The sequence below is a fragment of the Psittacula echo genome (genome assembly GCF_963264785.1).
Source record: "Psittacula echo genome assembly, chromosome: 6".
Taxonomy (NCBI): domain Eukaryota; kingdom Metazoa; phylum Chordata; class Aves; order Psittaciformes; family Psittacidae; genus Psittacula; species Psittacula echo.
The window spans coordinates 40137174-40151348 of NC_137743.1; the positions used below are offsets into that span (position 1 = coordinate 40137174).

General features: G+C 37.5%; 1 protein-coding gene across 1 annotated transcript in view; it reads left to right on the plus strand.

Annotated features, from left to right (window-relative positions):
- The window catches only part of RIF1 (replication timing regulatory factor 1), a gene marked incomplete at its 5' end in the record, with an annotated part of 36115 nt that overhangs the window by 8686 nt on the left and 13254 nt on the right, over window positions 1-14175 (plus strand). The window contains 16 exons of the mRNA XM_080621756.1: window positions 181-370; window positions 1009-1101; window positions 1197-1335; window positions 2374-2525; window positions 3318-3438; window positions 4524-4697; window positions 4952-5062; window positions 5311-5373; window positions 6260-6360; window positions 6572-6658; window positions 8337-8410; window positions 8515-8695; window positions 9634-9741; window positions 9978-10127; window positions 11558-11657; window positions 12923-13187. Coding sequence (XP_080477882.1) covers window positions 181-370; window positions 1009-1101; window positions 1197-1335; window positions 2374-2525; window positions 3318-3438; window positions 4524-4697; window positions 4952-5062; window positions 5311-5373; window positions 6260-6360; window positions 6572-6658; window positions 8337-8410; window positions 8515-8695; window positions 9634-9741; window positions 9978-10127; window positions 11558-11657; window positions 12923-13187 — 2109 coding nt within the window. The remainder of the gene's footprint in view (window positions 1-180; window positions 371-1008; window positions 1102-1196; window positions 1336-2373; window positions 2526-3317; window positions 3439-4523; window positions 4698-4951; window positions 5063-5310; window positions 5374-6259; window positions 6361-6571; window positions 6659-8336; window positions 8411-8514; window positions 8696-9633; window positions 9742-9977; window positions 10128-11557; window positions 11658-12922; window positions 13188-14175) is intronic.

Below are 14175 nucleotides of genomic sequence, written 5' to 3' on the forward strand. Positions count from 1 at the left end.
TGAGCTGTCAAAATACAATTGCTTAGAAAAATAAAAAGAATAAAATTGTTTAGCATGGTTTCCTTTAAATTGTATGTTCAGTTAGAGCATTTATTGGTGATACCAAGATTATCTTTGCATGTCTGGGCAATATGCCTGTTGGAGATTTGTAATACTCATATTTGGTTTTTTTGGATCTAGCTTAATGGAGCAAACTCCAGCCCAGATGGGAGAAGAGGCTGTGAGGTGGGCAAAACTGATCATTCCCCTGGTTGTCCATTCAGCTCATAAGGTACAGTTACGAGGTGCCACTGCCCTGGAGATGGGCATGCCATTGCTCCTCCAGAAACAGCAGGAGGTGGCAGCTGTCACTGAGCACCTCATGACCACAGTAAGTAGGAATGCTCTGCCTTTTTTCCAGGGGCAGCAGCAGTACTAATTGGGGTTGTTGGTTGATTGATTGGGATGTTTTAAATTTTATTAAAAGGTAATGGGAGACAGACACTGGAGGTCTGAATAAAGATGGAGGCAAGAAAAGGCACCAAGTACATCAGCATTTTCCATGTCCATTAGAAGATTCCCAACCCTATTTAACAACAGTGCACTTGGTCTTTTTGATGAAGCTTTTCATGTTCCCCTTCACTTTCAGAACCGTAGCCTTATTTATTTTACCTTATTCACTGTGGAAGTTTAAGTATGTTTACAAAAAAAACCCAAAAGCCAAATGGGTTTTAGGGTCACAGTGTGTTTAGACTTAGAGAGACTACAAGTATTTGAGGAAATGGATTTTGATTTTGCCACTGTAAGAATAATTAAAACCAACTATAAACTTCAACTGAGAAGGTAATCAGATGGTAGCAACATTTGGTTGATTTACCAGCAAATGCTATTGTGGTACAGAATTAAATAGTGATTTAGCAAGAGCATTGTTCCAGGTTGGTTGGGTTTCCAGAAGTTGGTATGAGTATGAATTTTTTTCAAATAATTGAATGTATTTCTTACAGAAATTATGTTTCTTTCTGTCTGCAGAAATTAATTTCAGAACTTCATAAACTGTTTTCTACAAAAAATGAGACATATGTTTTAAAATTATGGCCGCTGTTTGTCAGATTACTTGGAAAGGTAAGCAGAAAAGCAGTAAGTTCTACAATCATGAGTCATTAGGGAGGGAATTTTTGACAACACAATATCTTAATTTTGAACGTCTTTATCTTCAGACTCTGCATCGTAGCGGCAGTTTTATCAACTCATTGCTGCAACTGGAAGAACTTGGATTTCGTAGTGGCTCACCAGTGGTAAAGAAAATAGCCTTCATTGCATGGAAGAGTTTAATAGATAATTTTGCTCTTAATCCAGGTAGATTGAAAAAGTTAACCTGAATAATTTTGACTGCAGTCACTTTAGATAACTGGAAGAAAATATTCTGAGTAGTGGTTGATACCATGGCATGTGCCACTGAATATACACATAGTATATGGGTGGTGTATATATAGTGGTGTAAATACACACACACACACACAGAGTGATATATACTGTATGTATATGCCTAAGTTAAATTCAAGTTTGATTTTTGTTGTTTTGTTCTAAGGAAAAAGGGCAGTTTGATCAGTAGTTCTAATTTTTTCTGCTATGAGAAATGAATAGAATAAAATTAACAAACATTCCTTTTGTAATTCTTTAATTGGTCCAACCAGCAAAAAGAGAGAATAAAACATTCTGTAGATCTTACTTTGGACTATGTGGGTTAATTGGAGAAGAACAATGCTTCAGGATTCTACAGGCGTTAAACAAAATTCCTCTAAAAGTGTAACTGAGACCTAAACAAGTCTTTAAAAACACACAATATTTATTTTTTGATTGTTTCTCTTTACTGCATGTCCTGAAAAAGCTTAATGTGGACATTTCTTGGTTTAGCTGAATTTAACCTAAATTGTAATTTAAATTTGTTTCTTATCCATTCATTTATTTTGATCATTATTTCCCATAAATTAGTTAACAAAGGACTTGATTCTATCAGAAGTTAAAAATCTATGGCACAACTGGCGTTCATTATGCTTGTTCCAGTAAGGCTGGTTTTTCTTTTACTGTGTCAGATAGGACTCTGGCATAGCAAGCACAAGTGAATTTCCTTCTGTTTATGTTGGTATGCAGTAGATTTCATTTCAGTCTTGGTATGGGAGACTTGCTGTCTCCAGGGTTGTTCTAGATAACAGAGCAGTAAAATAGTCTGAAAGGTTGGTGAATTTACTATTATTGTAGTTTTATAAATTGCCATTAATTGAATTTTAGGCTAAAATATATTAGGAAAAAACTTAATGGTTTAAAAAATTTTCCTCTTGTTCTGTGGTTTAATTACTTATGTTGCTTAAAAGTATGTTTTTCTTGCTCTTCAAGATATACTGTGCAGTGCTAAAAGGCTGAAATTGCTAATGCAGCCACTGAGCTCGATCCATGTGAGAACAGAGGCTTTGGCCCTGACAAAGTTGGAGGTCTGGTGGTATTTAGTCATGAGGCTGGGACCTCAGCTGCCTGCCAACTTTGAACAGGTAATACAACTGAAAATAGTCACATCTTAATCAGCCTGTGTGGAAGGTGTGAAGCTACATCCCTTCTTTGTTACCGTAACTTACTCTGTGCCTGCTTTCTCCTTCTCTAGTTTATTATGGAAATAAAACCCTTAAGGAACCAAATCTGACCTTTGAATTTGTGTGTTATGTATAGCACAAGCACTTGGACTATACGTGAAATCTTTTTAAAGCCCCAAAAGATTTGAGACATATCTGAATGTTGTGTGAGCATCTGTGGGAAAATCTCCAGTGAGTGTAGAATACTAGTAAACATAGTCACAGTATAGAAGGACTGCTTTGTCCTTTTACTGGGCAAGTGTATGCTTTGGAAAGTCTGCCACAGGAAAACATGCTGAAAATACCACAAAACATTTAGAAAAACGTGTATATAGAGAAAAATGATGCAGGTGTTTCATTGCTACTCACATTATTGCTGGAATATACATAGTGGTTTTATTAGGTTTCTGAATATCATTAAATTAAACTTCAGGGAGGAAGTAAAGAAAAAACAATCTTACCTTTTTAGTTATGGTACAGTCAGATCTTTCTAACATGAATTTTTGTTTCATCTAGCTATTTCTAATTCATGTATCACTATGCTATATTATACAGCGTCTTTAAAACATTATTATAAGTGCCCAGAAAGTCTGGAACACTGATGCTGTTAGCAGGAGTACTGTCTATGTGATACTTGAAACCTATGGTTCTTTGTGGCTTACAGCTTGTATGTGTCATACGTGTTTTCACTGAGGAGGCTTGATGTCTTTGCAGGTCTGTGTACCATTAATCCAAAGTACTTTAAGTCTGGATTCTTCTCCTGCATTGCAAGGAACTCCCTCACGTGTACCAGGCAACCAGAGTTTAGTCTCTGCAACCCCTGTACAGAAATCAGGTATTAAAGCAGAAACCTGCTTCCAACTTTATTCCGGGTGCTGAAAACAGTCTGCTTTAGTTAACACCTTTATGCTTTTTCATTTGCAGTGAAACAGTAATTTTTTCTGTATGTTTGTTGGAGAGCTCAGTGGTAGTGATTTATATTGGTTAAAATGGAAATACTTGAAATACGTAAAATTGAAATACTTGAAATACTGCTGTAGTCAGTATTTCAAGTTTATAAAATTGTGCTAATCAAATCACGTTGAGGACCAGTTTTCATGTCCTGAATTACATCCCTTTGCAAAGGAGCTTTGGTTTGAAATGTAGCTTTTCATGTATTCATGTGCTGTTTATCAATGCCATTATCATTTCTGTAATATTTTTAGTTTCTGCCTGATTAGTAACCCAGTACACAATACAATCACAGTGCATCAGTAATTTGGGTACTTGAAAGACGTGAAATCACATCTACTTGAGCTTTACATCTTAGTGCCTGAGATAAGTAATGGCCTCTTTTCCTGTCTGTATGGAAAACCCAGAATTCACAGCTTGTGTAGACTGCTGTAGCAGTTTACACATATTCTATACACTGAAGCCTCAGTTATGTTGTGGAAGTGTCCTGGATATGTAGCTCTTCAGTTGTTCCCTTTCTTAACAAAAAAAAGCTCATCTTGGTTCTGTGAGATTGTAACTGAGGTCATAACCAGACCTGTAAGACTTGGGTTCAGTGTAAAAGTTTCTGCTCTTTCATAGCAGTGGAGTGACTGTATAACTTGTGTATAGCATAGCTTGTGTCTTGCTCTGCAACCACAGCTTCTGTGGAGACTTGTGTCACCAAAATGAAGTTTCGCGTCTGAGACTGTGCAATCTTTGGAATATGTTTGTACTTCCAAAGTGCATGGTTATGACTGTGATGTTAAACCTTACTTCATTGGAGCTCATGCTAGGTTTCTGGCTGGCTTTTAGAGGTCCCTTTTAGCCAGTGCTATTCCATGATTTCTTCTTTTCATGTTCATTTTGGGCTTTTGGTCTACTGGATCTTTCCTTTTACTTGATTGCAGGTGAAACGCAAGGCATTGTTATTTTTCTTCACCCATGTAGGTCCGTACCCATTCACAAGTCCAGCCACACCAAGGATGAACTTGAACTCTAGCACAGCAGGACTGGTGGTGATTCCTTCCATTCAGCTTTTAGGAATTGAAATGCTGCTTCACTTCCTGATGGGACCAGAAGTTTTAGACTTTGCTAAGCAAAACAAACTTGTGCTTAGTTTAGGTATATGAGTTATATTTCTTTTTGAAGTGCTTTCACATGATCTGAAACTGCCATTTTTGCTGCATTTAAAGATATCTACTAGAATGAAATGCTTTAAACATTTAAAACTGTCAGTTGTCATCTTTAATACTAGAAGTTGGGTTTATGTTAAATGCTGTAAGTGGACACAGATCCTTGATTATTTTTAAAGCTTGTCTTACCAGTAGACTGCAAAATAAAAGAGTTATGGAATGTGGTTTTTTTTGTTCTCCTAGAGCCTCTCCAGTATCCTCTGATCGGTAGCCCTTCTTTTTTTTGTAAGCATGCCAGCACATTTATCAGCGCAGTTCAGGATGGTTTTATTGCAATTGGAAAAGAAGTTCCTGGTAAGAATTTAGTGGAAAAATTCTCTTTATTTTCTGAAATATAAAGTGGGTGAGGGAAACACAAGGAGAAATAACCAGTTGCTGTAATGCTTTGGTGTTACATTAAATAAAACTGCTCAGACTTGCTTTGAAAGCTTGCATCAGTTTTGGGTTGTGTTAAAGTCGTCTGTTTTAACACTGTATTTTAACTGCAGTGTTGTTCAATGTTTTTATTACAAACTGAATAAAAATATTATGTTATCTTGTAGATTGTATGCTGAATGTTATATGGAAGGACATAAATGGATACGTGAAAACAGCCATTGAATCAGGTAAAAAGTGTACTTTTTTGTCACTGTTGACCAGTTCAGAGTTGTTCTTTAAGATTAGACCTTAAGTAGTGTTTGCTTCATTGCTGGTAAAGCTTGATTGTTGGCATCATCATCAGTCCTTTCTGAAGCAACAGCTGATACTTTTTGTGATGCCTACATCTTTGTGTGACAAATACAGAATCATAGTGATCTATTCCAGTGAGGATTATTAGGGAAGGCACGAGAGCGTATGACTGCACGTGCATTGCATGTAGCAGTAAGGAAGGCATTAAAGCACTTGAACTGCTTTTCTTGCTGAAGAAATATTTCCAGTTGCAAAAAAACAACCAAATGCCTCCTCAAGACCTTGGTGTTGACAAATGGAGACATTCAGTGTATTACTGAAATTAGCATAAAGTCTTTGTTATGTGACTGTTGCTACCTGTTTAAGTACATTTTCATACTATGATGTCTTTAAGATGTGTAGCTGTTCCCTAATTTAAAAATGTGTTCCTTGCTCTGAAGGCTTTGAAAGTCCAGAATATTCTTAATAATGAAATCCCTTATATTGAAAGATCTAACTGTAAAGCGTAAGAGAAACGAAAGGCACTGCTTGTATGGATGCAAAATTTCACAACTTTTTTTAGCGTGTCAGTGTTGAGGTTGTTAATGATACGTAGGTGTTGCCACTTTACTAATAAAACTTGGGAGGGTTATTTTTATTTAAACCTTGAGGTTTCAGTTACACTGTTCTTCAGAGCGAGACTTGATATCCAAATCTATCAAGTATTTGTTACATGTTTATAAATACATAGTATTTTTGATCTTACAGTACTTAAAGTTGTAAGTAATTGTCAAAGTGGCCATTGTTTTGGTCTGCTGTAACTGTAAATATGCTTTATTCTAGGAAATAAGAAAGAAAAGCAAGGGTCGGAAATACTGACTATGTTGCTTCAGGCCTTAAAAAACACTGTTAATTCAAATTCTCTTCCTGTGCAGAAAATACTGGTAAGTTGGGTGGGTTTGTCTGTTTTTTGAAAGGACGGTTACTGAAATGATGGATTTTTTTTCTTATTTTCACTGAAGGAAAGCAGTTGTTACAATTTTGTTTTAATTTATGGTGTTACTTCAATTCTTTGTGTTATTTAAAATGAATATTCAAGGCCTCAGTAAAAAAATATTTACATACATCTCTTTCCTGTATTTTTCCCCTGCTTAGTCCCTCGTTGATATTACTGTTAAGGAGTTGCCGCCAAAAGTACTGGGATCACCAGCTTATCAGATTGCCGATATGGATCTTTTAAATGTAAGTCTGACTTCGTTCCAGAACTCTGGTCTTTATATCTGCTGAAAAGTATTAGGATGTCATATTTGCACAAATGTACAGAGCCACTTCCTAAGTGGTGAGATCCAGATCTTTCAGGAAATCGCACTCCATGTTCCAGAATGCATGCTTTGTCTCCAGCCCTCATTTCAGATGACTAAATTAACTGTCGGTAACTAAAAATGGATATGCTGGAAGTACTGTAATATCGAAAGGGGATTACTCACAGTTGTGTCATGATTTAAAATACAGGTTGCAGATACTTCACAAGGAGACTGTGTAGTCAAACGGTATAGTACTACTTACGTACTGAACACTGACGCTTTGGGTTAATATTCTGACGTCAACAGAGTGAAGTACTTAAAGGTAGAACGTTGTTACTCCTCAGGAAAAATTTACCTGCACAGAAGCAAAGCAGCGAATGTCATGCTAGACAGCATTATTTCAGAGCAAGTTCGGAAGTCATGGTGGGCTAAAGCATTCGCCATGGTCTACTGCAGGAAAAGTAGGGGTATTCATTAGTAGGCAGAACTACTCTGTCCTACTTTGGTCCTAATGAGCCCTAAGGGGAGGGCTGCCGTGTGTTCTGTGCACTGTGTAGGAAGGGAGGAGCAGATGACAACAAGTTAGAAAAATACAAAAATGAAAAGTAACCTGTGAGAAAAGGCTGAAGCGACACTTTTGTGTGTGTGTGTTTGGAGTGGGGCAGGCTAAGAAGGGGCGTGCTGCCACTTAGGTTTATTAAATATCTAAAAGGTTGTTTAGAGACTTTTAAAATTGGATGATGATGAGCTCTTCTCTTAGTATGTCCACCAGTAGAAGGAAGGCAACTTTATTTTGCAGCAGGAGTAATATAGCTTTTTAGGCTATGGAAGCAGCTAAACATTTACATTGTTAGCCAGGGAATGCATGGATTTCATGTGGAGGCTTTTAAAAGCAGACAGATCTCTCTGAGAGAAGACTTAAGTGTAACAAGAGTGAGTGCCTCAGCTCTTAACTGAGTAGTATAACACTTTGTCTACCAGAACTGGCTTAAGAGCTCAACTCTAAATTGCTCCCAGCTTTTCCCCCTCACAAGTGTTTTATTTGCATTTGGAGGCTTTTTCTGACTTAGATACAAGTCAGAATTTCATTAAGGGGTTGAAACTTAAACTGGTGGGTATTAAATGCATTTAAATAAATACTTGAACATCAGCAACCGTGAAATACTTGTAATAGATTTTGGGAGCGCTTGTCCAAAGGCTGTCTTGCTGAATCCTCAAAATATGCAAATCTCGGGTTGCTCAGTCTTGTTCCAGGCATCATCACACACACTGATAGTGTTATGTGCATCTGCCTTACCATGGTGCTTGTCATTTCAAAGCAGGAATGGCTGAGTACTCTAAAACTCGCAGTCTTTGAAACAGAGAAGTCTTCTGTTTCAGTGACAGCATAACTGGTACTCTGCCAAAGCACCAGGACCTAGCAGAAGCTTTAGGCTTCCAGTTTCTCCTCCCCACACCATTTTTATTTTGAAGTGTTAGAATTTATAATTTTTGACAACTTTCAATAATTGTAGGTTTCCGGCTTAGAGTTAAATGTAATATATAGATACATGTGTGAGGCAGTTGTTCCATTTCAATGTATATGTTGTTTTGACCTCTTAAATTTCTTTTACAAGGGAACACCAGCTTTGTTCTTAATTCAGCTGCCTTTCCATAACAACCTCTTGAAATGCTGCGTAACAGATGAAAGGTATGTGGTGATGGTTGTGTATAATGAGCTTCCAATAGAGCTTGTAGAAGTTTTTCCTAACTTCAGCTAAAAAACCTATTTTACTGTTTAACTTCCTTTCCTAGATTCTTTGTAATTCTGGAAACGCTTGTGGGTTATGTTTTGTCTGGGCCTACGTCTCCCCTGGCTTTCAGTGAATCTGTGATCTGCATTATTAATCAGAGTGCAAAGCAAGTGGAAAATAAGGAGCATCTTTGGAGAATGTGGAGTATTGTTGTTAATCCGCTAATTGACTGGATTAATCGGGTATAGTGGCTTTTTGTTCTCTTCCCCACCCCCCAAAAAAACCCTCAGGAAAACTGTGCCTGTCTTCTATCTTAATGTATTTTTAGGAATTGCATGTCTTGAAGTGATAGTAACATTTTATAATAGTAACATAAATAAGCAGCATTTTCTTAAAACATTCCTAACTGGAGTGCAAATGTTTGCAGCAAGGTAGGATGAAGGGCAGTAGTGGTGGTTTAAAGTGGTTTAAAGAGTGATCACTCTTCAGTACAAAGTCCAGTGTAGTGCTGGGAAGGTTCTCCTTTTTTAAAATGATAAACGTGTGCTTCAAGCCTTCACTCCTTGAAATGCTTTTGCTGCTACAAAGGTCAGAAGCCTGTCCTTCAGGGCCTTTTAACTTCTAAACATTAAGAGGCTTGTTTGTTTTATATGAAAATAGAATAAATACAAAGCTGTGATGTTTAGGATGTAATTGGAAGAGTGTCTTTTAGACTTCTTGACTGGAAGTCTCACTGAAAGCCATATAAACTGTAATATTCAACAGGCTCTGCAGATTACATACTAGAAGTAACTGAAATACTAAGGGAGTTGTTGAACTCTAGCTCTCACTTAGTCACGAGACCTGAAAAACTTAGATTTTATGAAGGAAGTCTTAGGTGCTTTAAGTAAGTTGCTGTCATCATTTACTGCAACCAAAACAAAAACCATACAAGACATATTCTAACTGATTTTTTTTATTCTTGGAATGAAGTTGTTTTGGAGTTTAGAAGTAATGCTTTTTATCTCTTTAATTAAACAGTACGATCAGCTTCAGCTCTTGAAAGAACTGAGACTAGCTGATTTCAAAATGTCACTGACAGTTGAGCTTGCACAGATCTTATGTACAAAGCAAACGTATTTAAAACAGCCTTATTTGTCATTAAGATTTTGATAATTAGAAAATTGTTTTCTCTTTACAGACTAATGAAGTAAACCAGGGGGATGCACTGGAGCACAACTTCAGTGCTGTTTACAGTGCATTGTTGTTACCAGTATCACAGATCTTCCCCACTCAGGGATTTCCACAGGTAACAGTGAATGCATAATGTTGATTAGTAGCAATGTCAGTTTTGTAACATCTCTGAGGTACTACCTGGTAGTCTCATAGTAGAGTTTGTAACCAATATCTGTATGCATTGGACCACTCTCCAGAGCTGGATTTCCTGAGTTACATCGGTTTTGACAGAAGAAGAAAGCTTAAAGCAAGTTTTTTTTTCTCTTTGCACAGACATTGATATTTATAAACTTTTTCTTTCTGTTAAAGCCAACTATGAAATCCTTGTTGCGCACTTGGTCAGACCTGTACAGAGCATTTGCTCGCTGTGCTGCTTTAGTTGCAACAGCAGAAGAAAACCTATGCTGTGAAGAACTTTGTGCCAAAATAATATCTGGGCTAGAAGGTGAAACTCCAGTAGTGAGTATAAACCAGTGATATTGAACTATCTAAATACTTTAGCAGTTATATTTTAAATTATATGAAGTAACCTATTGTAAACTCTAATGTAGTGCTTTCTATAACTGAAAGTGGTTTAGATGAGGTTGAGATAAAGCTGTAACAAAATTCTGTGTTACTAACAGGAGTTGAAATTGGTATAAAAGAGTAAAAATAATGATAAAACATAAATAAAAGAGAAGTTAAGCAGTCTTTGGATTTGTATTCTAACTATTTAAGTAGAAATGGTTAGTGAATATCATCATGATAAATGTTATTTGTCCAGTTGAAATGCGTGTATTTATAAAGTGACTTCAGGCTGAATTAACAAATGCCACAAAATGAGGCACTTTGACTAGGAAGGAGGGTAGAGTAGCACTGCAGCATTCAGAGGGCAGAGCTTGCCGTATTCCTGGTACCACCAACTTTGTACGCTAAAATTTAAAGACTTTACTTTGAAGCGTTATCAAGGAGAAAGCTTTTGAAAAAGGAGCCTTTACGTTATCTTCTTGCCTGTTTGCAAGCCCACATCATGTGGGGAGATAAAGTGTCTGTATGTGTCAGTGAACATCAGTTTTGCAACATAAAATCCTTTGTGCTTCCAAGTTGACCATCTTTTGAAAAGAATACTGTGAAAAGAACAAATGAGAAATAGTTGAGAAAGAGAAATTGAATTTGAATCCTGGAATTTGCAGGATTACAGCATTCTAACTTACTTTGGATGCTGCTGTATCCCAAATACAAGCTTCAGTTTTCACAGATTAATAATAAAGCAAGTTCAATTTAAACACCTTAAAGCTTCAGTATGTGAGTTATATTAAAACTAAACTTTCTTTGGGCCACATTATCAATGTTCCTTTTAAAAGCAAGTTTTGTATTATTTAGAAGAATTTGTGATGGATTGAAGAAAAAAAAAATACCCTTGACCCATCTTTTTTCATGTACCACAAGCATTTGTGCTTCCTGAATGCTAGTGACAGTGTCATTGTTATTTGTGCAGTGACTTCTCTGAAAATCAGGTTTTGTTTTTAAGTTCAGTAACTGAACTTAAGTGCACACTGACATCTGGTGATGTGTTTTGCTGGATTCCTGGTGCCTTCAACTGTAATACTTCTGCTGCACCTTCTTAAATCTAGCACTTTTTTGCGGCTGAATGTTTACTGGTTTGCTTCTTTAGATTGTCTGTGTGCTTATGCCTTACTTGTGTAGCGTAGGAAGACTCAATCTTCAGCTTGTGTAAAAGTGTATATTTTAAAATGAAACCTTATCTGAGTCTACCTGATAACGTGGACAGATTTCATCCACTTTTAAATTTAAAAGCTGCTTGCATTGCTTTCCTGAATGGCCAGCATGTTTTCTTCTGTCACCATTGCTCTTTTGGGCTTTGCTGATGACTTCTGTTTCCTCCTCAGGTGATTTCAATGATGGAAGGTCTCACTCATATTTTATCAGTCATGGCTGACTGCATCAACTTTGCACCATACGATACTAAATATCAGCCAAAAAATAAATGTAAGGAAATACTTGAATATTGGGGTTTTCAGTGTCTTTCATTCCAGAGTTGGGAAAAATTAGAGTTGTTGTAGATGCAGAAGTGATGACTGTAGGGTATCAATGGTCTGTATATGCTACCCATGCTATCTAAGCACTGAAGGGACTGACAAAAAAATCATAAAAAGGAACTAAAAATATCAGCCAGTATGGATATTTGAGTATCAGATCTTTTCTATTTGTTGAGCAGTTACTGTGTAGCCTGACAAAATGCATCTGTAAAGGATGTAAGCGTTGAGGCTACTTCACTTCTCAGTTCACTGTCAAACACAGCTGGTTTCTGAAGTTGGATTTGCTATTTTCATTTCTGATTTCATTTTTGCATGTGAAATTTGCAGCTTTTGCTTTGTTCAGTCGTAATCTGAGGCAGTAATGCTTGAACGTAATCCACAGTCTAATTATGTCATACCTGCCTAAACCTGACAATGAACTTTCACGTAACATTTGAAGCTGCTTTGCATAAAATAGTCAAGAATAGGTTTAACAGAAGACAAAAGGTCACTGTATGTGAAGTGTTCTTTGTTTTGTTCCCTACTCCCATTTACAACTACTAAAGCTGAAGAAATTATTTACGAAATAATGTAATTCAGAATAAAACTCAAAATATTGCTAATTTCCCTGCCTCATATGAATTTGTTAAAATAATCATACAATCATAGAATCATAGAATAGTTAGGGTTGGAAAGGACCTTAAGATCATCTAGTTCCAACCCCCCTGCCATGGGCAGGGACACCTCACACTAAACCATGCCACCCAAGGCCTCATCCATAATAAGACATTGTGTCGGACTGCTGAAAGAATTAAATGATTTAATTGGAAGCACTGATGAGGAAAACCATGATTGAAGCCCACACTTACAAATGAATAAACTACTAAAACTTGACACTTCCACTTCCCTCCTCTTCCCCTGTTCCAGAATTTTTGCACCAGCTAGTATCTGTGGGGTGGTTGCTGTCTCTCTGCAAGTAGGCATTAAAGACACTTAAAAGCATTGTCATTTGTGTGACCAAGCAGAAGTGTAAATAAGAGGAATAGGAGTCATATCTGTAGTGGGATTATAAAATGATTCATTAAAAAATGTATGTCTAATATTAGGTCTGGTTTTAAATTATAGTGTGGGAAGCAGAGTTCAGTTTCTCACGTAGACTGAAAGTTCAGATTTGTTTTGTTGTAATTCATGTTGTTACTTAGAAAACCCTAATTTTTAAAACTGTTTTTATGTTAGCTCCACAGACAACGACAGATTGGTCTAAGAAGAAAAAGGAGCCCCTTGGAAAGCTTGCCTCTCTGTTTAAACTCCTGGTGATGTTACTAAACTCTTTCCATGTGTTCAGTTCCAAAGAAATCTGTTCAGAAACATTGGTCTCTGTTGGTCCTTCAATTATTGCTGTTCTTCACAACATCATCAGCCACGTTTCATTGCCTTCAGTGATTGGAACTATGTTTGCAATTTTTTCAAAACCCCTGGCAGTTTTTTATGAAAGAACAAAGTGAGTATTTTAAGAACGATTGGAAGTCTGGATTCATTGTGTTGCTGCATATTGGTGAAATTTCATGTGGTCTGTGGCAAGCCATGCATCTGAATAGATATAGCTCACGGGGTTTCAGGACTTTGGCAGTAATTCAGCTCTTGCTGAGTCTCACCTTTGAGAGCACCATGTCTGTCACTAGGTTCAGCCCAGCTGGTAGGTGCAGGTTTCGTAGCGCATCCACACACCACAGAAAGGATGGGTCTGCCAGATAGTTGCTGAGAGCTCCCCGTTTCCTACAATTGCTGTGTAAACCCAGGGTGCTGGGGCTGAGCAAAAGGGCAGCCTGACCTGCATGAGGCAGCGTGTCGCATTACAGCCCACAGCACAGCCCTGCCTGTCACTGAGATGCAGTGGGGTTCAAACCCCCCATGCCTGAGCAGCAGCCTGTTTTGTAACGCTTGTCTTCAGGAACAAACCCAAACCTACCTAGTTGCACACAAAGGGAAACCTATAGGCTTTCTGGAAATCTGATTGGTAAAACTGCAGTCTCTTCAGAGTGGATGTGTTGTCATCTCTGCATGACCAAAGTGGTTGGTTTCTGCCTGCTGTTTATTTTCACTGCGGTGAAGATACTTAACAGTGATGTATTTTCTAGTGGGCAGGAACTGTGTAATGTTTTGTAGGAAATGTAGAAATCATAATTAGTTGATGCGCACTAAAAACCTGGAAGTTTTTAGGCAGAGGGAAGCACTGAGAAATGCTCCTTTGCTCTTTGCTCTTCTCATGTGGCTTTGCTTTTTTAATTGTTACAGACTTTTCCTCCCAGGACATGATGAAATTATTGGGGGCTTGGTGGGAAGGGGCTGGCAGAGGCTTGTCTCTGATCTGTTGATGCAAGAGTTGTACACTTTCCTTGGGATAAGGAAAAGAGTGCAGCTTTGCGGGGTTTGAGACGAGAGGATGGAATAGGATAGGGTGGGATGCTGCCAGTCAACCTGTACGAGTT